Here is a 23,538-nt window from a genome sequence, read left to right as displayed (position 1 = left end):
GGTTTGTTTTAAAACAATAGTCAGGTGCATGTATGAACAGTGAAACAGGTTTTGCTTGATTTAACTGTTTCCTCTGTTTATTGTGGCCGTTAAGAGATCCCTCTAAATGCACTTCCGATGTAAGTAACCCTCGTTCATACAAAATTACCTCTTTTTGTTTCTATCAAACCACTGCAGCTCAGCAAGGAAACACGTCTGTGGAAACAAAAAAGAGAGAATTTCATACTAAAAATACTGTAACTTGATTGAACTTATTCAGACTACTGAGGCCTCATATTAACTTCACATAAAACTTTGAAACCTGTGGATTTTGTCTTCCATCACATACATTGGAAGTGCATTAGAGAGAGATCAGCCAGGATGAACACATAGAATGATTACAGCAAGCAAAACCAGTTTCAGTGTTCATATGGGTACCTGACTATTGTTTTAAGACAGACTTGACAAATTGCGAACCTCTCCTTTAAGATGCGGGCGCGATCCGGGCACCCACAGCTAAATGTACTTGTTCTTACTGTACTTCGAACATCAGTACAGTATGTGAGGATAAGAACAAGAACAAGATATTGAGGAATTGTTTAACTATTTTGCTGAGGTTTATTTATATTCTTATTCATATAACTTGATTAAAATATCTATTTTAATGTTTTCCATAAATTCGGGACACAAGGATAAGCAATAATGTGATTAGCAGACGATTCTTATCAGTCCCTTAAGAGCTAAAAGAATACATGGGCTGAAATGTGAATAAATGAATAAGTAAATGCTACAATTTACAAATTAAATCAACTTATCTATCTATAATATGTGATATAACTGCTCCAGTCAGATCATGTTATGCCCATGTTACTCCTCTAGATGGTAGCATCTCTCATATACAGGCTCCCAGTTACTGCACATTTGCACCTTATTATGACACATACACTGACTTAATAGCTGAAATAGAAATAGTTTATTTTGTAGCGTCTAAGTCCTTTAAGACAGGAAAATGTGTCATGTACGATATGCTATGTCATCAAAAAGACTAACTGTCATGTTACAAACTTTTACGCAATTTGAGGCCAAATCACTTTTGAGTTAGTAAGTTAAAAATGTTCCTGTCAGACATGAGAACAACATGTTTGGTACTTGCCTGTGTGTGTACAGTATTAATGTGTTAATGTAGTTAATGAAAGGGTGTTATCTGACACTGCCTCCATTCATTCTGGCTACACTTCCTTCCTGTTTTTGGCTGGTGATCACAGACGTGTTTTAGCCATATAGAAGCTTTTATAAAATGTTTGTGGCTCATTGCAACCAAAAGCCTCCTTCTACAACATTTGATAATTCATTACTTTATGAAGTATGTGGATGAGTCCATGTTGTTATTCCACTGCATGTTTTACATGTAATAAACAAAATGAAACATATAGAAATCGTATTTGAAAATATAACAAGACTACCTAAACCAGTAAAATATGGCAAAATCCTTCATACAAAGATTCATATATACTTCTATATTTATTAATATGCTTAGAGTTTACATAGCTTGTTATGGCCCCTCATATATTAACGACAAGGGTGACTCCCTGACATCACTGATGACATCATATCTGGTATAAAAGACCAGTTGGAGAACTGTAGCATATCAGAGGCCCCCCAGCTGCTCTGTGTAGTGTATCCAGATCATCATGCGTGAAATTGTACATCTGCAAATTGGACAATGTGGCAACCAGATCGGCTCAAAGGTAAAAAAAAAAAAAAAGAAAAAGAAAAATCCAACTTCACCGCTAAAGTTATAATGTGCGTTAGTTCTGACTTTGTTGATAATGTTGAGACTCTAATAATGTTTTCTATATTTCCATGACCAAACGTAATTTCGTTGTATGCCTACAATGACAATAAAGCGTCTTATGTCTCACAGGACTCATCAAGTATTTTTGAGGAGAACATGAAACATCTGTTGAACTATAAGCTACTAAATGCCATATCAGCTAGATGATTAAAGTCGTTGTTTAAAAGAAAATTAATTGTGTTTTGTCACACTGGTATGTGGGAATGTTAAGACTTACATGTTTTATTTTATTTTACATGATATCAGTTAAACTATAACAATATATTTATTATTTTTCTTTCATTTATTATGATGCCTGTTTTGAAATGTTCTGTGCATGTTGCTACCAACAGTTGTGAGTGACGCAGGGTGTTCCCTGTCACACATTCAGGGAATAGATAAGAGCCACAGCGAGACTGGCATGGGTGGGACATTTTTATCATGGTTAACACGAAACAAGAGAGAAGAACTACAAGATAATACAGCTAAAGCTAAAGCAACACATAACCCTGACATGAAAGATCATTGCAGTCTGAAAAATAAGCATTTACTTGTTTTGCTACGTATTAATATTATTCATATTAAAAATTACTGTTACTGTTGTTTTGCAGACATCATAAGTGGGTAATTTATTTTGTTTCGACTCAGAGATTAATGAGTTGAGATTCACCTTAAGCTGTACCAATTTGGAGAAGAGTCAGTGTTGACATATTTTTGCATTACCTGCATAAAAAACCTCAACAGATGCGTACATTAGAAAGCAGCCATACAGTATAAATACAGGTGAAATGTACAAAACAGTGGAAGGTACTTGTTGGGTGAAAACTTTGTTCAACTCAACATTTAAAGCTCAACTTTAAATGACTGAGCAACAACTGACCTGTTTCATTAATTACATGAATTGTGTTGTAATCACTGTGATGGTATTTTTATGTGGTTTGTCTTCATAGTTTTGGGAAGTGATCAGTGAAGAACATGGACTCAATGCTACAGGTCTCTATGAGGGAGACTGCAACCTTCAGCTGGAGAGGGTCAACGTCTACTTCAATGAGGCACATGGTAATAAAGACCATATATGGACTGTAACTTGACAGTTGGCTTGTTCAGACTCGTTTAGATGCAAATTTCTTTCTAATTCATTGCCTAGTTTTGCTTTTGTATTTTACTTTTTTTTAACTTCGCCACAGAGTAAGGACATGTTTAAATTCAGGACGCCCATTTCTGACTTGTCTAAGAACAATAAATCATTCTGTTTCCAGGTGGTAAATATGTGCCCAGGGCCCTGCTTGTTGACCTGGAGCCTGGCACAATGGACAGTGTAAGAGGGAGCCGCATCGGGGCCCTTTTTAGGCCAGACAACTTCATCCATGGTGAGACAAATAACAAATGCACCACAACACCAAAGCAAATTCCTTGCATGTGTAAACCTACCTGGCAATAAACCTGGTTCTGGTTCTGATTCTGAAAATACTCGTGCTGCAAAATGCCTTTTGAAGCCATTGAAGAACATGTAAACAAATTGAAAAAAAATAGTTGCAAGAATTTCACCTTAAGTAGAAATACAGTGGCAGCTTTTGTGTTTTATATGTAATTATAGTCTATGTTTTCATTTTAATTGTCTATGTGTACTTGTGTTTGTAAACTCGCTTGCCTCAAATGACTCCTTGAGGGACAAATAAAGTATTTTGAATTATTGTAAGACATGTTGTATACAGTATGTTTCCCTCTACTGATTGGTAGAATTAGATTAACTTTATTTTGGTATTACAGGAAATTCAGGAGCTGGGAATAACTGGGCGAAGGGTCACTACACTGAGGGAGCGGAGCTGGTGGACCAGGTGATGGACAGAGTGAGGAACGAGTGTGAAAGCTGTGATTGCCTGCAGGGCTTCCAGCTGGTTCACTCACTGGGGGGTGGCACTGGCTCTGGCATGGGAACCCTCCTCATCAACAAGATCCGAGAGGAGTATCCTGACCGCATCATGAACACCTTCAGCATCATGCCTTCCCCTAAAGTCTCTGACACAGTGGTGGAGCCCTACAACGCCACCTTGTCAGTCCACCAACTCCTGGAGAACACAGACGAGACCTTCTGCATCGACAACGAGGCCCTCTATGACATCTGTTTCCGCACGCTGAAACTGACCACACCAACCTACGGGGACCTCAACCACTTGGTCTGCATGACCATGAGCGGGGTCACAACCTCCCTGAGATTCCCCGGACAGCTCAACGCAGACCTGAGGAAGCTGGCCGTCAACATGGTGCCTTTCCCTCGCCTCCACTTCTTCATGCCAGGCTTTGCCCCTCTGACAGCGCGTGGCAGCCAACAGTACAGCGCCCTCACTGTGCCTGAGCTCACCCAGCAGATGTTCGACTCCCGCAACATGATGACAGCTTGCGACCCCAGACGAGGGCGCTACCTCACAGTTGCTGGTGTCTTCCGTGGCAAGATGTCCACCAAGGAGGTAGATGAGCAGATGCTTGCAATCCAGCAGAGAAACAGCAACTACTTTGTGGACTGGATCCCCCATAACGTGAAGGTTGCCGTGTGTGACATCCCACCCCGAGGCCTCAAAATGGCCTCCACCTTCATCGGCAATAACACGGCCATTCAGGAGATATTCCGTCGTGTTGGCGAGCAGTTCTCCCTGATGTTCAGACGGAAGGCTTTCCTCCACTGGTATACAGGGGAGGGTATGGATGAATTGGAGTTCAACGAGGCAGAGAGCAACCTCAACGACCTAGTGTCAGAGTATCAGCAGTACCAAGATGCCACTGCTCATGAATCGGAAGGGGAAGATGAAGAAGAGGTGGGAGAGTCATCTCCAGCAGAAACAAAGGTTCAGTCTCGGATGGAAGTTACACTGGAAACAGTGACGGAAACAAGCACAGAAACTGTAGATGAGTAGAAGACACGACGCATAGAGTTTGGTGTGTAGGTTTGACATGCTGTTGGAAGAATGTGGAAGAAATGTGAGATTTTTGGTCTGAAAAGGGAACTCTGTTCTGTTGTCGCATAATTCATGCGGATAAATGATGCTGTGACCTATTTACACAATAGTACTTAAGTTTTTTGTATTTTTTAACTGATTTGTATGCAAGTTTGTTTGTTTTAAGGGTTTAAGGCTTAAAGAGTTTTTTCTGTCATAGTGAACATTTGGAAATCAACATGTATGTATATAGGCTACACCAACTGTGTTTTATATATTGCTATTAAAAACTGCCTTTAGATAGTGATGTTAAAATTATTTGTTCAGTATTTTTCTTAAGACCTTATTGTTGCATTGCATGTATTTATGTTATAACTATGATTTAACACAGTAAAACCAAAGAGTAATGACTACTGAGAGTGAATTCAATGATACACTACTGACACATTTTTCCTTTTCTTTTGTTTTCGTCATTTGAAGTTAAACTGGACTAAAACTAACTAAACTCAGCTGCAGTGACTGACAGTACACTGACAGCACGGTGATACGGTGCAAGGCTGTCACACAGTTTCCTCCCACTGTTAAGAGTCTGGGACATAGAGATTACACATAACTTGGCCCGACCGTCTGCTCGCTGTGATAAGCACATATCACGTGGAAACGTCCTTGCAATACTGCAATAAAGTTGACTTGACTCAAAAACTGGGATACAGCAGATAATACTGCATGTAACCCACATGTGAATATAGGTTATGGTGACAAATACAGTATATTGCTCCACAGAGGGCAATCTGTCTTAAAATTACAAGGTGAGGTCAAGGACGAAAAAAAAAACCTCTCAGTTTTACTGTTAAATTGGCCCCCCAGAGGCCTTAAAAACCCCTCAGATTCACTGCATGCTAAATGGCTTTTTTGGAACTGCAATTTTGTCAATCTTAATATTACACAAATGTTCCCACTAAAGTACAATATCAACTCCACCTGCAAATCTCACGGCCATATCTTGTAGATGGGCCCTGTGCCAGTTTATGTAATACTCACATGGTGCATTCTGATATATAAAGTTGTGTTTTTATTTTACATTTACACATAGGAAACTTTTACACTGTACTTGATGGGAACTTGAAGGCTACAGGGTGTACAAAACGCACAGATGGTGAGTGGTGGGTTCAATAAAGGGATCAATAGCAAATTTCTGCCCCCCTACAGGTTAATCTGGGCAACAGACAGCATTCACTTAGACATACTCTTAACAATTATCAAGGCTAATTTCTGTAGTCAGTATCACAAATTATATTCTATTATTTGTGGCAAGATAGAGATGCATGGAGAAAAATAAATACTCCACAAAATATTGCACCTAAATACCCTACAGAGGCATTTTCCAGTGCAATACTAAGATGTTCAAATGTTTGCACAAACGTTTGACCACTAAATTGATCTGGTTGCGTCAAGAGTCTGCTTACTCTTTTTCTCCCAAGGTTGCAGAGGAGACCTTTCAACCTTCACTGCGCTGAATTGTGTAATACCAAAGGTTACACAGAAGATATTACCCAAGATTAAATAGCTGAATGTGACATACAGGCTGCCGCATGCTTCAACTTTGGGTGAAGAAGATAATACGTGGGTTTCTGTACGTTACATCGATCATTAATTCTCTAATTTTAAAATACGAGATGTTTCATTCAGCTGCCTCCAATGTCACATGGATGCATCAGCGGACTCTTTCAGCGGAAAGGGTGTAATACCGCTCATGTGACTGCTCCATACAGTGGGAGGGGACTTGCAGTTGGCTTTGAACGTGGTTCACTGACTGCAGGCAGTTACGCCGTGCCTACTTACCGGCTTATCAACGCCTCTGTCCCGGCATCACTAGCACCGGCCAACTCGATTAACCATGAAGATCTGGACATCTGAGCACATATTCAAGTGAGTATTAGCTTGTTTTTTTAACTGTACCAGCCTTGTGTTTAGAGACGGTCCGCCTGTCAGAGGTTGACTGTCTGGTTCAGGCGGTTAAGTAACATCAGCTGGCCTCGTATTTAATCCACTGAACAGCACAAGCATGGTTTATGACTGAAAACTAACCAGACAAAAAAGTGCGAATGGCTACTTTCGTGTTTCTAGCTAGTATGCTAACTTAGTTGGAAGCTATTAACGTTACATAGCCATTTAACGTCAGTCGGTGCTTTTTACAAAACGAATTACTACACTGTAAATACGCACAAACACAGATTGCGTAGGTATATTGAAAAATAAATGTATAAACGTAATAAATGTGAAAACAACACATTCAGTGGCTGGTTGCAGGAGAAAAAAGCATTCAAGTTGCGTAATTAGCCGGTCTGGGCCAGCCCCCCGCGCGCAACCTTTCCCCTACATTTTAACTGTCTACGTCACAGGCGAGGCAACGCCGGCGCGTTCACGCGTCTCCATGGCAACCATCCACCGCCACATTGGACTCGACTCGCGTTTCTCATCGGAGGTGAATCATTTTTACTTTTCAGTGCTTTTACTGACATAAAATCACCGTGATAATGAGACAGAATGAGATGTCGTTTAATTTCAGTTACTCCTCATCGGAGATCGAGAGGTCTGAAACCAGGCAACATTAAAATAGTTCTTGAAAAGATCTTAACTCGCTGTGTTGTTGATTTTGGCTTTTAAATAGCAAAATAAGCTGCTCTTAGGTCGGTTCATTATGTAATTATGTCACATAAACAGTGGTGGAGTAACTATTCAGACTTGTAAAAATTCTCCTTTTATAAGGGAAAGTCCTGCAATGAAAAAATGTTACCTATGTAAAAGTTTGAAGACCTAATTATTATTAGGAGAATGGCATCTGCAAGTGTTATGCTAATATATATTATATTAATGGATTATGATCACTGAGCAACGTATAAGTAGCATTTTATTGATGTAGTTTGCTGTAGTGGAGCTAAGTTTAACTTTGGATAGTATAATTATTTATTGTTTAAACACTAAGAATATAGGGGACTGGGGGTTTAGTAGGTTTTTTCATGAAAATACAAAGGCTTTTCAGTTGGATATCACAGTTTGTTGCAATCATAAAGGAAGTATTATTTAATCCAAAAACATAACTTTACAAACATGGTAACTGACTATCAGATAGTAGTGTCTGTGTGTGTATTTGTATTTAGTTTTAATGCAATGTTACAATAATGTTTTTGTGGGTTTTTTTGGCCTTCCTTTAACAGCCATCCTTGGGAGACGGTGATCAAGGCTGCTATGCAGAAATACCCCAACCCCATGAATCCCAGTGTGTTTGGAGTGGACGTTCTGGACCGAGCCGTCGACAAACAGGGACGCCTCCACAGTCAAAGACTGCTCAGCACAGAGTGGGGCCTCCCGTCTATAGTGAAATCTGTGAGTGTCAAAACCCACTCTGTTTCAGTAGTCGGCTTTCTAGCATCACTTGCTGCAAAAACCATGTGAAGCTTGTGGTTTAATTGCTTTGGTCACATGTTTAACTGAAACACGGAAAAAGAGTGACCTGATGTGCAAGTTTGTGCCTGGTGCCCTTGGTGTGAGGTTGTTTGTATTAAAGTAGTATGAGAAATAGACATAATCTTTTCATATTGTGGCAAAAACAGACTATTTGTCACCATGTAAGAATCCAGTTATGTACTGAATACATTTAGTACCGGAGATAGCTTAATGCTTTCCAGCCAGTATGCGTGACCTTAAAACCTGCAAGGCTATTTCTGTCTACGGGGCAGCAGCGGCAGACCTGGTTTCTAACTGGTGCCCAGCGAGTTCATGGCTGTGTGCCATGGCTCGTGTTGTACAGAACACAGTAGTGCCATTTCTGTCATTCCCGAGGTGTAACCCATGACGGTGTGTGATGTAACTTTCCGTCTCTGGGTTAGATAAAACTAGAGGCCACAAGAGTACGGAGCAGTGGAGGAGGCCTTTGGATTTCTGCAGCGTGTCATTTGAACCCTTCTCCTGTTTCTTTGACTTTCTGAACTCAGTAAAGATAAGGCTTTGATAATATCCTGCTACGCTGTCTTGTTTTAAGCAATGTAAACATTAGCCAATCAGCTGCTGTTCTCTAGCACTGACCTTTGCTTAGATGTCTGAGGATGGGGTTGTAGTCGGTGACCACGTCTATGAATAGCCCCTTTAATTCCAAGGACAGTCTATGACACAGACTGTCCTAGTGATTGATAACCCTTAATCAGATTGTCTCAAAGCAAATCACTCCTGAGCCTGATTGTATGTGTGTAAACTGGATCTATCATTTAGACGTCTTCCTGTGATGTCAGTTTACCTCTGTACCATATGAAATAGGTCATTAGGGTTTATATTTCTATTTAACTTACATAAGACCATAAATCTTAGATATAGAAATGTGAATCACTTGTGGGTTTTAGACTAACGCCTAACGTTTTAAGACTAAGGGGTGCTGTCAAAGCCTCATGGGAGCTGTAGTTGTCAAAACCTAAAATTAACAAAATAAGCATTCTTTTATCTCTGAAAAATGACAGAAACAGAAGCTTGAGGTGTGCCCAAATAAGCTAAATGTGGATAACGAAAATTAAAAATTTGCATTTTTGAAGTAGTGGGTCGGCATGAGTGTGACAAGATCAAATTTACTGCATGTAATCCAAACACAATGTCTGCTGGCACAAGTGTAGTTCCACTGAAAAGACAGACACCATCAGTAACATCTGCAAGAAAACAGCAGTTAATTTCAGTCTGTAGTAAAATGTGTCTCTGTGTATTTTTTCCTCAGATCATTGGTAACACACGAACGTGCACTTACATTAAGGAGCAGTCGGTCGTGGATCCCAAAGAGAAGACTTTCGAGCTTCAGTCCACAAATGTGAGTACATACCGTATAGAAATAGCTGTATATTAGCAGCTGAAATTTGATACAATTATAGGACATAGAGTAACAGTGTTATTATTTAGAGCATAAGGAAACAATTAAAGATGGAGGATTTTAACCTACTTTTTTTTTCACGCTACATATTCTTAACAAACCCGTTCAGCTGTTTACAAAACATGTTCTATTTGGGATGTTTCAACCTCAAACAGCCTTAACCCGATCCACTTTTCATGACTTGAATTTGCCTAAACACATAAGCTTAGTCTGTTAAAAGGTGACGCATTTCTGGAATGAGGTAAGGCTTGTTACGCAGGGTGCATAGCTCACATTTCAACAATGTATGTTCATAATGCTGTTCTGAATCTTGTCTGACAACTCTCACTGCGGGGCTGTGACCCGAGACATTACATATCTCAACATGTTGTCCCTTCTGTCCTCTGTAGATCACTTTCACAAACATGGTGTCTGTGGATGAACGGTTAACATACAAACCACATCCAGAGGATACTGAGAAGTAAGTTGAATCATGAATTACTGAAACACTCAGGACTGTGAAGTTGTTCAAAGCAATTTTTTTTTTTTTTAACCTTAATTTTTTTTTAAACCCCTTTTCTTTCTAGAACAATACTGACGCAGGAGGCTATAATCTCTGTGAAAGGGGTCAGTCTCAGCAGTTATTTGGAGGGAGTTATGGCCAGCACCATCTCTGCTAACGCTGGAAAGGTAAGAGATCTCTTAGAACGTGTTGGACTAAACATCCGGACTGAATATTTTACTACTTATAAAACTGTGGCTTTAGAGTTTATTTCAGTGGTTCCCAACCTTTTTTCCCCCCTTTTTAAAATTAAGCAATATCTACTTGTTACCCCTGATAGCAAGTGACCTGCTAGTGTCCTGAAAATGTTAAAATTGTATTATTATTATGTGTATATAATTAAGTTTTTAAGTGATATTAAGGGATTACTGTGCACACTTTCGGACAATCTTTCCTTTAAGGGATTCGTGGTGTTGCACTTGTTTGTACATTCAAAAAGTGACAAAAAGTAGTTGTGTAAAGAATGAAGAAGCTTCAGAGAGAAGTTCAACTCCTGCCTACTTTCCCACCTTTGAAAGTTACCTGCATTTTCATTAATAGCCCCCCTAGTTTTGCTGTCAGAAAGATGTGGAGAGGAGGAGTTTCAGATGTCTACTGATGAAGGCAATCATCCTGTGACGACCCCTCAAATGTATCTTGTCACCAGAGCTTCCCACAGGTTGAGAATTTACTTGTGGCAGTGGGTGGTGTGGTGGGTGGCGTGGTGTGTGACAGATGTGCATGCAGAGACTCATGCAGTTTAGAGGGGGACAGTGTTATTTTGTGTAGCTACAATTTACAGATATCCCCTAAACGCCTCACATGCAGGCTATCGGTAGACGCTAGCGAGGCGGCTGCACACAGAGAAGCTTCTAGTCCCCACTCTGTTACTGCAGCATGCAACGCAGACAGATTTCATTTATCTGGGTGGGTCTTAATCTACCGGAGCAGGCCGCCCAAGTAGGGCGTTGGGAACCACTGCTTCAATTTAATAGGAATATACTTTACAGTATAATTTCTGTCCTTGATTAAATTCTTTTAATATTTCCTCCAATGTACTATTTCTCTCTGTTTGTTTTTTTTTGCTCAGGGCCGTGAAGCCATGGAGTGGGTAATCAGGCGACTGAATGCAGAAATTGAGGAGCTGGCAGCCACAGCACGCGGGACCATACGCACCCCGATGGCTGCTGCGGTCACTGAGAAATGACACCCGCCTCTTATTTTTTCCAGCAAAGTCAGAAAGAAATGTTACAGTGCCACCAGCCTCCCTTTATGATGCTCTAATCCAGTTTGGTGCTCTGGGATTTTTTGTATTATTTGAGGGTACAATTTAATCATTTCTTGTACACTACTATCTACATTAGATATATATGAAGCAGCGGATTGCAACGTGAAGGGATTCTGTGGAGTGCTTTCAGAGGGATGCCACTTAGCAGGACTGCAGTGTTAACAGAGAGACTTGGGGAGGAAACGTGAGTGGCACGCTCAGGAACAAGTTCAAACATCATTGTTATATAAGTGTTTGAAAACATGTAGCATGGGCAGATTGGTATCGGAGGCATCTGGTGAACTGTAAACACAAACGAGTGCCAACGCAGACGCTGCTTTTTTGTCCTGCCTCTTAAAAGCGCCACTACCAGCCGTGTTTTCATCTGGCAAAAGACCTCAGAACACCAGCAAGTCTCCTCTGGCAGCGACAGAGTTACAGGACAAAAACAGTTAATGTATAGAAGTGAAGGTGAGGAATACTCCTGTTGAGATATGATGGCAGAAAACATTGCCTTGTCGAGGCAGGTGTCAAGTGCAACGTATGTCAAGGGTACATGGAAATGGTTGGTGTAACACAGACATTGACAGTGACACGTAAGTGAAATGTTTCACTGTCAGGTTTATCTGTGTTCGAGCCATCTCCTCAACAATGCTTTCTTCCGGGACCTCAGTAATAACAAGGCACACTGTACCGGGCATCACAAACAAGCCTGAATATAAACTGTATTTTGTTATTATGTAATAACTAATATTGTTATTAAGGTATTTAAGTTAAACGAAGGGATCAAGGTACTTGCCATATTTATGTTTTAAAGTAATGTAGAAGACCTTCTCAAATGCTGTGTTAATATAACTTATTCAGTCTGAGGTGTAGAGACAAACAGTAAAAACATTACATACTGTACCTGAACATGTTTGCTGAGCTCAAACAGTCCTCTTTTGCAACAGAGTCATCTCAGCATGTTCTCTCAGCGTAAAAGGCTGATATCTTTGCATGGACTTTTATTTGCACTTGCAAAATACATTTTTAACAAAAAAGCTGCTGACAGCAGAAAAATTCTGATCATTGCGAAACTACTGTTTGAGAGAACAAAGAAGGACAAAATGCATTTGAGAAGGTCTTTCTGAATGTAACTGACAGCAGTGCGGTGATGGTGAATGCTTTAGTTTCTTTATATTTTTCTTTTTCCTGTAACAGGAATATTTATTTAGAGAAACAGTTGGGTGTGATGTAGTGACTTGGGTTGACCACTGAGAAATGTGATATCACATTTGTAGTTAGAAATTGTAACTTGTGCATTTTGTCTGGGTGCCTCTGAAAAAGAAAAAGAAATGGTCACACACCAACTGCAGAATGTGGCGATAAAATAAAACATTTTGATGAGTTTCATAGAAAATGTTTGCCAGTAATTCTTTAAATTAGATAAACCTTTAGAATTAAAAAGCCTGTTTGCTGCTGAAAGGAAATTGAACATATTTAACAATTAAATGTTCAGTTGTTGATGTTTTTCAACATCAATATAAGTTATACACTATTTAATATAGAATGGGTATTTATCCAATTTGATCGTTTTTATTTTCATGTAGCAAAATGATTATGTGAAAACTGTCCAATGAGCATATGATTCTGCCAAAGTATGAGCTTGATTATCTGATTGGTAATCGTAGGATATTAAAATATATTTTTGCAGAGACACTACATATCACTTCAGTCTAAACACTTGGTGGCCAGAACAACTGCATTCTTCTAACAATGGTCACCTGATAGAAACCACTGATGTTCAGGAACAGCAGCATGTTTGAGATACAAGAGCGACATGCTGCCACTCTGTGGCCAAATCATGCTAGACTTCCAAGTTCATCTTGAGAAATAGTGTTTAAAAAAGGACTGATTTTATGTAATGTTGTCATCTGGGAAACAAGACCTGCAGTTGACTTATATAAATAAATGAGTAAAATGCTGCTGTTACAGTTGAAAATAAAGTTATCTGAATTATCTGTGGCGTTCCTTTTTCTTGTTTGTAGTATGTGTTCATCGATGACATGAGCCCTCAGTTAGTCCCCTCTGAATGTGTTGACCTTCTACTGGGGTCTGAACCTGTGCAAATATAGATGATTTTATTTTATTTTATTTTATTTACAAGTGAAAACAAGTACAGAGGAAATACATTATATTGTCTGGTGATAGAAAACAAGTTAAGTATATTTTGAGTTGGTCATACATGGTCATACAGCTATGAACACAAACTGAGTCAAATTATCATGTTGAACCAAGCAGTGGTGGAAGAAGTATTCACATCCTTTACTTAAGTAAAAGTACCAATAAAGCAATGTAAAAATACTCCATCACAAGCAAAAGTGCATTACAAATCCTACTTAAGTAAAAGTACATAAGTATTAGCAGAAAAATGTACTTAAAGTACTAACTCGTCCCTCTGACTGATATATTATATATGACATCATTAGATCATTAATACTGAAGCATCAGTGTTAGAGCAGCATGTTACTGTTGTAGCTGCTGGAGGTGGAGCTAGTTTGAACTACTTTATATACAATTAGCTAGTTAGTCCAGTGGTTCCCAACCTAAGGGTCGGGCCCCTCTTAAGGGGAGTTTTTCCTTGCCGCTGAACATTTTGTTTGAACAACAACTCTATCTCAGAGTTTGTGGTCACTGGTCCAGGGTACTATCATAGTGATCGACCCATTTCACACACTCAGCGCCCTCTATCTTCCTTAACAGAATACTGTTGATAATATGAATTTACCACAGGCAAAGGTGAACTTCCCAGCTACCTATCAGGAGAAAAAAGGGCAATGTTAGGTGTGTTTAAAGTAACTAAAACACAACTAAAATCTAAGATGACAAGTTGCTCCCATTATTAAAGTGTTGCTTAGCAACATTGCACTCAATGCTGCCGCACAGGCCCATGGCTGTATAAACTGTACACAATATAGTGTCAAACCCCCACCTAGTACTCTCTTTATTAGTAATTACTTGTGTGATATTGGTATTGATATTGGTATTGATATTGATATATCAAAAGTATATCACATTTCACTGCCTGAAAATGTGTTTCCTTACACTGCAAAGATTATTCTCATCTGCCCTCAACTTGCAACACTAGTAAATGGTTCAGACACGTGTACAAAATACATTGGCATCAGATCACCATCAAATAGATAAGCATAGTCCTTTAATTGCCCCTATTCTAATGTTCTACATTCTGTGGTGAAGCTTTGGATTTACTGCAGTACCAGAGGTACAATGGAAGGCAAAGAGAAAAAGTCAGAAAAGTCATTTCTAATGAGTATTATAGTTTCTATTATAGTAGGATTATAATAGCATGTTTAACTATAAGAATAAATTCTGGACTTGTTTAAGTATCTGGCCTCTTGGTCTGCTACCCACTGTGCTGTGGATATTCCAAAAACTTGCACCTAAAATGTCAGTCTGGTTAATCAGCTAATGCAAACGGCACTTGACTCAATCACATCTGACAACAGAAGTGAGCTGAAATGCCAAAAATACCATAATTTCAAATAGTATGTACAGGTCTAGATGAAAATGTTAAGATTTGCATGTCTGTCTTTATCATTTTTATTATTCAGAAAGTCCAGATGTGTAACAACAACCTGAGATAGATTATGCACAGTCAAATTACATTTGAAATATATTAATTTCTTCCTAAATGTTTTTTTTTTAATATTTGATAGAATCCTACAGAAAAAAATAAATTGTAGAAAAGGCAGATACATTTTTTTCACTGACAGCTGCGTTATGGTCAGTTAAGTATAGTATTAATAGACCATAATGAAATGCAACTGCAATCATATTTTTTGCAAAATTAAACTTTTTTTTACTATAAATGGTGCAGGGAGGAACAGAGAGATTAATGTACTGTGTTCATTTTGCTCTGCACATCCTGAAACTGTGCCTCATTTATTTTTGGCATTGTTACTATACTAAAAGACTGTGGCAAGAGGTTTCTAAGTTTATTAATGTTACATTTGTGGCTGATTTTGCTTTATTGTATAAACATGTACTGTTTGGGTTTTTAAGTTCCAGCAGAAAGAATAGGAAACAAGCTTACGTCATCATCTTATATATATCTTAGATAAGTTTCATATTCATAATTGTAAGTTTGAAAACAAAAAAACTATCTTCTAAGTTTTTCATAAAGAATGTGAACAGTACTCACAGACCATTACACCTTACACTAATAAGAAGGCTGTAAAAATGTTAAAGCGTGTATTATTTTTAATGTCTTTGTTTAACTCTGTTCATTGTTTTATGTATTTTATGTATTTATTGATACAGGAACATTTATTTCAGGAACAGCTGAACTGTACTGTTATCAAACTCTTTTACTCTTTTAATCCCTGCACTGGTCACGTTCATAAATTTCATCAAACAGGACATGTACATTACATTCAACCTCCACTGTTACATAATTTAGTGTGCACGTCACATTTAATTTTTGCACTTGTCACCATTTCTTGCTCTGTAGTGCAGTCCATATTTCCTTTGTACAGTCAATATTTCATTTCAAGTTTTATACCCCATTTCAAAACTATTATTATTCCATCCTGTAAATACATTTAATTTTTAAATTTTTCATTTGATTTAAGGTCTAGTTTGTTTATTTTATTATTTCATTATTATTATCACCTTATTCTTGTTATATTTTTATTCTTCTATGTAGTGGAAGCAAACGCTAAGACAAATTATTTGTATGCTTGCATACTTGGCCAATAGACATATTCTGATTCTTATTCTGATTACTTTTTATTTATTGTTTTTATTCTTTTATTATTATTATTAATGTTTATTTATTTTTCTTTCTATTTCTTATGTATTGTTTGTGAACCCTCCTAACATTTTGTTGCTGCCCTCTGCTGTTGTGGATGATTCCATCTGACGTCACCCTTTACCCGTGACGTATATCGCATTAGCCAATGGTGAGCGACTACAGAGCATTCCCTCAGCCAATCGGCGCCTTAGCTTATTTAAAGGTTTGAACAGAGGAACATTTGAAATCAAACAAGCCGGGTTTAAGGGAAGAGGTAGCTCCCTAAGTACATTTCAGGTGGAATTCTTTGTCGACTCTGTATCTTGCTTTATTCGTATTTACCTATCTATAATATCGACGCCAGTTAATTTTCGCCTCAACGCTAGAGTGGTTTTACCTTATGTATGTAGCTACGAACGACAACTCAACCGTTAGCTTCTAAGTTAGCCAGCTAGCTAACGCTACCAGCTCCAGAGCTGCTCTGTTTGAATTCTGGATAAAGTACCAGGCAGCGGTTGCTCTCGGTCTCCGTGCAATAATATATTTAGGTAAGTTATGCTATCTAATACTTACCAATACTTGCATGTGAGGTGTGTTGGTTTGTTGTGGTTTCCTAAAAGCGAACGTTAATGTTAGCTGTGAACGAACGTTAACGTCTAAAAACATTGTTCACAGTAACGTTAGCCACGCGACGGTGATGGCTAACGTTTATTTTCTCATTTTTAAAAAGTTTTCCAGTGTCTGCTTTTTAGTGTTTTTGTCTAGTTTTTTAAAAATAAGTTCAAGGGAGCATCAACGTTACCGTACGCAACACGGTTTTGTGAGAAAACGCTCAAACTTTGGAACAATGTAGCCTAAAAAAATAGCAGGCTTACAGTAGTTCACTCAATAAATCCGGTCTTTTTCAATCGACTCTGGTATATTTAGCAACCCTAGCTTTACTTTAACTATCTATGATTTATTTGGTTAATCAAACTCTTTCCTTTTCTCTCAGAAAATGGACGCTTCTGCCAGGGCCAAGCTGACAGAGATGAAACTTCAGAGGCCTGAAGTGAAGGTAATGCAAAATACCAATTACCTTGACCATCAAATTGATTAACCTTAAATCACTGCTTTCTTCACCACTCACTCACTTTGCTGACCTTTACTCTTGTATGTTGACATGGATTTCTGGAACTTTGAACTTGCAGTGCAATCACAATCTGACGTCTCTGTAAAGTTTTTCAGTTACAAATATAAACGCCAGACACAACTATGAGACCTCACATGTACAGAAATGCATAATATTCTAAACATACAGGAAAGATGATGACAGTAGAACAAGTGGAGTCGGTCTTAAGCATAGCTTTCACATTGCTCTTAGATCCTTTAAAAGCCATTTTATGCAGCGTTTGGTGTTTTTCCTTTTTAATTGCAGTCAAATGGTGATGGACCAAAGCGGATTCCTGTGACCCAACAGTCACAGATGACTCAAAAGGCTTCAGTCACACCAACTCAGCATCAAAGAGTCCTGGGTGTGTCAAATGGTCCTAAGCGCATTCAGCGACCTGTGAGCCATCAGAAACCAGTATCTCATGTCAATGTTGTCAAGTCCACACACCTAGCTGATCAGAATGTGAACCCTGCTACTCAAAATGTAAATCCTGCACCACAGCCCAAATCTAGTTCCCAGCAAAAGATGAATGAGCCCAGGGTGAACCCGGAGGGAACCAAACCAGCAACAGAATTGGAAAAGCCTGAGAAGCCACGGAGTAAGCATATTACAAGATTTGACAAAGTAATCAGCCATGTGTGGGGGGTTTGGATGCTAAAATATATCCTTTCTTCCTGCTTTTGTTAGAAATGCCTGCCAAGAATGATTCTGCAAGAGTCTCTGAATCAAAGTATGTCTTATAAGTCCTTATTCTATTGTTTGTTATTTATTATTCTAATCTTCTGTAAGATTACAAGTTTTGTTGGGTTTGTTGTCTGTAACTATGCATGTTTCTGCTCACGCAGGAAGCGATGGAGCCTGGAAAACTTTGACATTGGTCGCCCCCTAGGAAAGGGTAAATTTGGCAATGTCTACCTGGCCAGAGAGCGACAAACCAAGTTTATCTTGGCCCTGAAGGTGCTCTTCAAGAAGCAGCTGGAGAAGGCGGGGGTGGAGCACCAACTGAGGAGAGAAGTGGAGATCCAGTCTCACCTCAGGTAAAGCGTCCTTGACTTTATACAATCTTATGCCATGTCTAAGCACTGACTGTAGTTGGGACAAACAGAGGTAGTTTGATCCGTTGATCATTTCTTGTGTCACATAGTTCGTAGATCAACAGTAAGAAAAAAGCACAAAGTGCTTGAAGTTTTTGTAAAGGCAGACACTTCTACACACTAGAAATAAACTTTGCAATCGAAACTTGGCAAACGGTAACCAGGACATTGCTGTTTCGAGTCTATGGAAAACCTGAATATAACAAAAAACTTGAATACAACAAAGGCAGTGCCTACATTTAGATATAGTCTTTATTGTCCCACAGAAAATTTGTTTTCACAGCCTATACATATTCCACACACAAACATACAGATAGAACGTGAACACATAACATTCATTCCCTCGACTGTATCCCAACACGTATACATGTATGTTTAGCCATGATGTATCAGGCCTGTGTATGGTATTTGCCACTTGGAGTGCATGCTAAAGTTGAATACTTTGTATACATACTTAGATTTACCTGAAAGAAAACCAATGTACCAGGTTTTTAGATGTCTGTGCTCTTTATTTTTTGGCCCTGTTTACACCTGGCATTAACATGCGTCTCCACATGCGATCTGAGTGACCACTTGTGATCGGATCTCACTTCTCAGTTATATGCAGCGATCTCCCCGCAGCTGTGTCTCTCCATTCAGAGACGCTGTGCACATTTACGCATGAGGCACAGCAGCATAACTTCATTGATTATTTAAATCTCCGCCATGCCAATAGGATCCGTCAGGATCTAATGTGTTCTTCTACACATCCAATAGGTCAGCTGTTGCGCGCGCACACACACAGTCCAGGTTGATACTGTTTGGAGTAAAGCAGCCGTCCTCCTCATAAACCTCATTCAATTATCAACTAGATAGAGGAAACTATCCAGCAACATTTAGCTTCTGAAATATTTTTTTAGACAAACAAGCGAAAAAATAATGGTTTAATTTCTATTCTAATTGTCGATTTGAAGAGGAAAACCGGTTACGGGAACGTGAAAAAAAGGGGGGTGGATTACATTTTTAATTCACATGAAAAACAAAATAATTTGTTTATCCTCTTATCAAACAAGTTGAACGGCTTTGGACAGAGGGTCCTGTGCTTAGTCTGCCGGAAAATAGAGGATGTCAGTTGAGTAGGTGGTCCTGCAATGTAGCTCAGGACGCATTGCGTTTACACTACTAAAAGAATGTGGCCACATGCGCCCAGACCACCTCTGAATGTGGTCTGAGTGATGGAATCTCAATGCATCTTGGGTGTCTTTACACCTGTATTCAGAGCTTGGATCATCCGAGACGCATGTTAATACCAGGTGTAAACAGGGCCTTAGTGTCATGGGTATTTCTTTTATATTTTTATAAAACCAATTTAAAGTCAATCATTTTACCCTGTTCAGTTAACAGATTAAACAGAGTTTAATCTGTTAAACAGAGGGTGGTTAAACATGCATTGGTGGTCAATCTGGGGCAACATGGCTCATCCTATATGGCTTTGTGACCCTCCGTCTGACTTTTGTAGAATGAGGGTCTGACAGCCTCTGCTCTCAAAACTTTAGCCATTAAGTCTCAAGGTATTGGTTGGGTATTTCAACAAAATTTCTCAGAATATTCCTCTGCCTCGGCGTCCTGCAGGCACCCCAACATCCTGCGCCTCTATGGCTACTTCCACGATGCATCTCGTGTGTATCTCATCCTCGAGTTTGCACCCAGGGGAGAACTCTACGGTGAGCTGCAGCGCTGTGGAGGTTTTTCTGAGGAGAGAAGTGCAACAGTAAGTCTTGTCAATTTAAGACCTTTTTTTTTTTTTTTTTTTTTTTTTTTTAGTTTAGAGCAACTTACACAGAAGTATTGTATTGTTTCATTCAGACACAGTAAGCCACATTAAATTCTGTATACCAATACTGCTTTTGGTGTGTGAAAACTATGACTACTGTATATTTTAAACAGTCATCCATGTTGTATTGACCATGATTAATGTGCGTTACTAGTACATGATGGAGCTGGCCGACGCCCTCAATTACTGCCACTCCAAGAAGGTGATCCACAGGGACATCAAACCAGAGAACCTCTTACTGGGGGCCAACGGCGAGCTGAAGATTGCAGACTTTGGCTGGTCTGTTCATACACCCTCCTCCAGGTATTCACGCATGCTTCTGTTTTAAACCTGTAATATTGTGTCTGTTTAACCTTTTTGTGTAACTTCTGTAACATTTGGAGAAGGATGTTTTGGGTTGCATCTGTAATTCATGTGTTCCTTGGCTTCAGTGACCTCATACTTTTTCTCTCCCTCAGAGTCTTTGTGTAAATGCCCCTTTGTCCGTCTACATCCTACAAACAACTGACAGGTGCCATACTTTGTCCGATTTATTTATTTTCTTTCTTTTCTCTGTGCAGGAGGTCCACTCTGTGTGGTACACTGGACTACTTGCCTCCAGAGATGATTGAGGGAAAAACTCATGATGAGAAGGTGGATCTGTGGAGTCTGGGTGTCCTTTGCTACGAGTTCCTGGTTGGACACCCCCCATTTGAAGCAAAAAGTAACGAGGAGACCTACCGCAGGATATCAAGGGTAAGAGAGCTAAACAGGGTAAGATGATAGGTAGACACCCATATGATATACAGACGGGTGACAAATTGAAGGAAAAACTAGTACAAGTCTGAATGCTTGACCCCTACAGTTAGGGGATCTGGTGGCTCTGTTATGCTGTGGGGGGGCATTTTGTTGGCATTGTTTACAGCAAAAGCTGTCTTAAAAAAAAAAAAATCTGTCAAATTAATTTTGTGGCTTATTAGTGGGTGTACCAAAAAATCAGACAATTGAGTGGTTGCTGATCTTGCAGGCCTGCCTACACAGCATTCTTGACAATGACATCTTGATGTTTGAGATGACCCACAATACAGTGAAGTGTTGCATTTTGGGGGGGTTGTTGTCTGAGTGGGTGGATGACATTTATCAGAATATGCAGTTAGTTTTTACTGACATCTGAAGGGTGTTTTGCAAAGCAAGACCCTCAAAGAAATACCTTTCAAGTGATACTGATACATAAGACTCAAGCCCCTTTCACACACAGTCTGTTTACCATGCCTTGCTGATGCTTTCACAGGTAATTTGATAACTAACAAGCAATGCAAGTTCTTTTGTGTGCAAACAAGCTCCTTTTTTCGCTTGCCATGTTCCTGAGGGAAAAAAAAATGGACATCTTCATCGTTCACCTACATCAGGCCCCATCTTCTTCTATTGAGTTTTATGGTGGTTGGCATCCGTAAATGTTGCATTACCGCCATCTCCTGAACTGTCCCTTGCCCCATCTTTTCTGAACAAATTGCGTTGTGAATGTTGGCTGCTGAAAAGCTGATGCTAAACTGGATTGCTGGCTTTACTTTGGATGAAGAAGCTGAAGGAGTGTGAATGACTTGGAAAATCATTTGGAAAATGGGTAGGTCAGATTAGGAAATCTTAATCAACTGTGTTTGAATAGTTTCAAAAAGTACAAATGGGATTTAAAAGTTGAATAAAACTCCTAATTTAACCCACCCATTTCCCACTTTTTCTCAGATGATCTTTCTATAGTCACTACAGTTTTGCTTATAATTGCTGCTGTTAATGTTTTAACCCGTTTTCTGTCTTTGTCGTCCAGGTGGAGTACACTTACCCTCCACAGACCAATTTCAGTGCTGGAGCCAAAGACTTGGTTGCCAGGCTGCTGAAACACAACCCCATGCACAGGTTACCCATCGAGGGGGTCCTGTGCCACCCCTGGGTGGTTGAATACTCCACCAAGAAGCCCAAAGCCTTGAACAGTGAAGAGCCCAGCCAGTGAGCGTTTTGGTTTCTCTCCACCCAACATCTTGGGGATGTGAAGGTGAAGCGTTGCGGTCAGAGCAAATGGCCGGTGTGGAACATGAACATCGGCACGGCTGATGACAGAATCTGCTTTTACTACTACACTGACTACAAATCACTTCACTTCAAGTGGATGTTTTTGTCTGCAGGCATCTTGAGCCAGTTGGTCACCGTTTGTCTTTCTATCTTTAAAGTTTCCTTGTATTACCAATGGCATTCTTTTGCCTGTAAATATTTCACTGTTGTTTTTTCTGTATAATTATGAAAATTTTTATTGACCTTTTATTAAAATGCCATTACTTGAAATGAACAAATTACCTTTCGTGGAATATGACTATTGAATTATGCAGTGTATGTTAGCGATTATTTAGTCTTTGCATTTCGGGCTCTCGGTTGATTGTCTCACGTATGTGGTAAACGAGAATTTGCACAAATGTCCAGTGCGTGAGATGCTCAAAACCCATCACGCTTCTCTGGTGGGAAGGGGACAGCAGAGGGCGCCAGCATACCACTACTCTTGACTTGGGAAGATGTTACAGATTTTGGGAAGTATTAATGCCACTGTGATGAACCTGTTGAGTGAATTTATGCTACAATAAAATAGTTGAAATGTGAAGAAGTGAGTAAATGCCCTTTATCATTTAATTTTGGCAAATGAAAGTTTAAAACCACTTGTATCCAGAATGCTGGAGGCTGCGTCACAAATAAAACCGGATATTGACATGCACGCTGTACATTAAAACCAAGGGCATGGTTTAAAAAGCGGAAACGGGTCAGATTTATTTAAAAAAAAAAAAAAAAAACAAACAAACGGATCTTTCAATCTTTTTAGAAACGTGCCCAGGACCAAATGTTTGTATCATCATGGACAATATTGATAGAGTAGACTGCGTACATCGTGTTGTTAAATTAGAGAAACGTGATAACTACAGGTAGTCACGAAAACTATAAATTATCTAACAGGCCTTTTCATTAAAAAAACGAGTCCATGTGAAAGAAAACGTAGGAAATCTAGTAAACAGGCCTACTATCATTAAGCATTCCCTCAAACAGATTTCCTGGAGTCCAGCAAGTGGCCAACTGAAGTGAAAAATACTCAAACATGTTTAAAATATGTTAAAAGGTGAACACATATTTAAATGATCCTTCACGGTACATTGTTCAGCTAATAACTGTTGCAGCAGTTGCTATTGTGTCCGCTAGGTGGCCTTCTAGGCATTATAATGAGTAAAAC

General features: G+C 39.3%; 3 protein-coding genes across 7 annotated transcripts in view; all 3 read left to right on the top strand.

Annotated features, from left to right (window-relative positions):
- The window catches only part of LOC121894741 (tubulin beta chain), a 49,204-nt gene extending 44,047 nt beyond the window's left edge, over window positions 1-5,157 (top strand). For 3 of the 4 annotated variants that reach the window (XM_042407566.1, XM_042407567.1, XM_042407565.1), the window contains exons 2-4: window positions 2,764-2,872; window positions 3,073-3,183; window positions 3,584-5,157. In XM_042407566.1, coding sequence (XP_042263500.1) covers window positions 3,123-3,183; window positions 3,584-4,725 — 1,203 coding nt within the window. In that variant the 5' untranslated portion in view covers window positions 2,764-2,872; window positions 3,073-3,122 and the 3' untranslated portion in view covers window positions 4,726-5,157. Of the gene's footprint in view, window positions 1-463; window positions 1,728-2,763; window positions 2,873-3,072; window positions 3,184-3,583 lie in introns of those variants that run through there. The other variant, XM_042407564.1, reaches the window with a different exon arrangement.
- A 1,225-nt stretch (window positions 5,158-6,382) lies between these two features.
- Window positions 6,383-13,442, top strand: prelid3b (PRELI domain containing 3). Of its 2 annotated transcripts, none has more exons than XM_042407726.1 (6): window positions 6,383-6,675; window positions 7,965-8,133; window positions 9,506-9,595; window positions 10,045-10,115; window positions 10,222-10,324; window positions 11,266-13,442. In XM_042407726.1, the coding sequence occupies exons 1-6, from the start codon at window positions 6,644-6,646 to the stop codon at window positions 11,380-11,382; spliced, it is 582 nt and encodes a 193-aa protein (XP_042263660.1). In that variant the 5' UTR covers window positions 6,383-6,643; the 3' UTR covers window positions 11,383-13,442. The 2 variants fall into 2 exon arrangements, with proteins under 2 accessions (XP_042263660.1, XP_042263661.1); XM_042407727.1 differs by lacking the exon at window positions 6,383-6,675 and adding an exon at window positions 6,690-7,231.
- Window positions 13,443-16,463: 3,021 nt separating this feature from the next.
- Window positions 16,464-22,621, top strand: aurka (aurora kinase A). The gene is made up of 9 exons (XM_042407577.1): window positions 16,464-16,782; window positions 17,229-17,291; window positions 17,652-17,985; window positions 18,075-18,117; window positions 18,233-18,424; window positions 20,093-20,231; window positions 20,449-20,597; window positions 20,855-21,029; window positions 22,099-22,621. Exons 2-9 carry the CDS (start codon window positions 17,232-17,234, stop codon window positions 22,279-22,281), a joined length of 1,275 nt encoding a protein of 424 aa, XP_042263511.1. The 5' UTR covers window positions 16,464-16,782; window positions 17,229-17,231; the 3' UTR covers window positions 22,282-22,621.
- Window positions 22,622-23,538: the final 917 nt, after the last annotated feature.

This window comes from Thunnus maccoyii, chromosome 3 (assembly GCF_910596095.1).
Source record: "Thunnus maccoyii chromosome 3, fThuMac1.1, whole genome shotgun sequence".
Lineage (NCBI taxonomy): Eukaryota > Metazoa > Chordata > Actinopteri > Scombriformes > Scombridae > Thunnus > Thunnus maccoyii.
Note: the sequence above shows the minus strand (reverse complement) of the source record. Positions and strands in the feature narration are given on the sequence as shown.

What these genes read in the sequence shown, in the direction of transcription:
- prelid3b (XM_042407726.1), top strand. Translation starts at nt 6,644, where the DNA reads ATGAAGATCTGGACATCTGAGCACATATTCAA. An exon ending in ACATCTGAGCACATATTCAA is followed by an intron (nt 6,676 to 7,964) that starts GTGAGTATTAGC and finishes TTCCTTTAACAG; the next exon opens with CCATCCTTGGGAGACGGTGA. An exon ending in TCCCGTCTATAGTGAAATCT is followed by an intron (nt 8,134 to 9,505) that starts GTGAGTGTCAAA and finishes TTTTTTCCTCAG; the next exon opens with ATCATTGGTAACACACGAAC.
- aurka (XM_042407577.1), top strand. Translation starts at nt 17,232, where the DNA reads ATGGACGCTTCTGCCAGGGCCAAGCTGACAGAGATGAAACTTCAGAGG. An exon ending in TTCAGAGGCCTGAAGTGAAG is followed by an intron (nt 17,292 to 17,651) that starts GTAATGCAAAAT and finishes TTTTAATTGCAG; the next exon opens with TCAAATGGTGATGGACCAAA. An exon ending in GAGATCCAGTCTCACCTCAG is followed by an intron (nt 18,425 to 20,092) that starts GTAAAGCGTCCT and finishes GGCGTCCTGCAG; the next exon opens with GCACCCCAACATCCTGCGCC.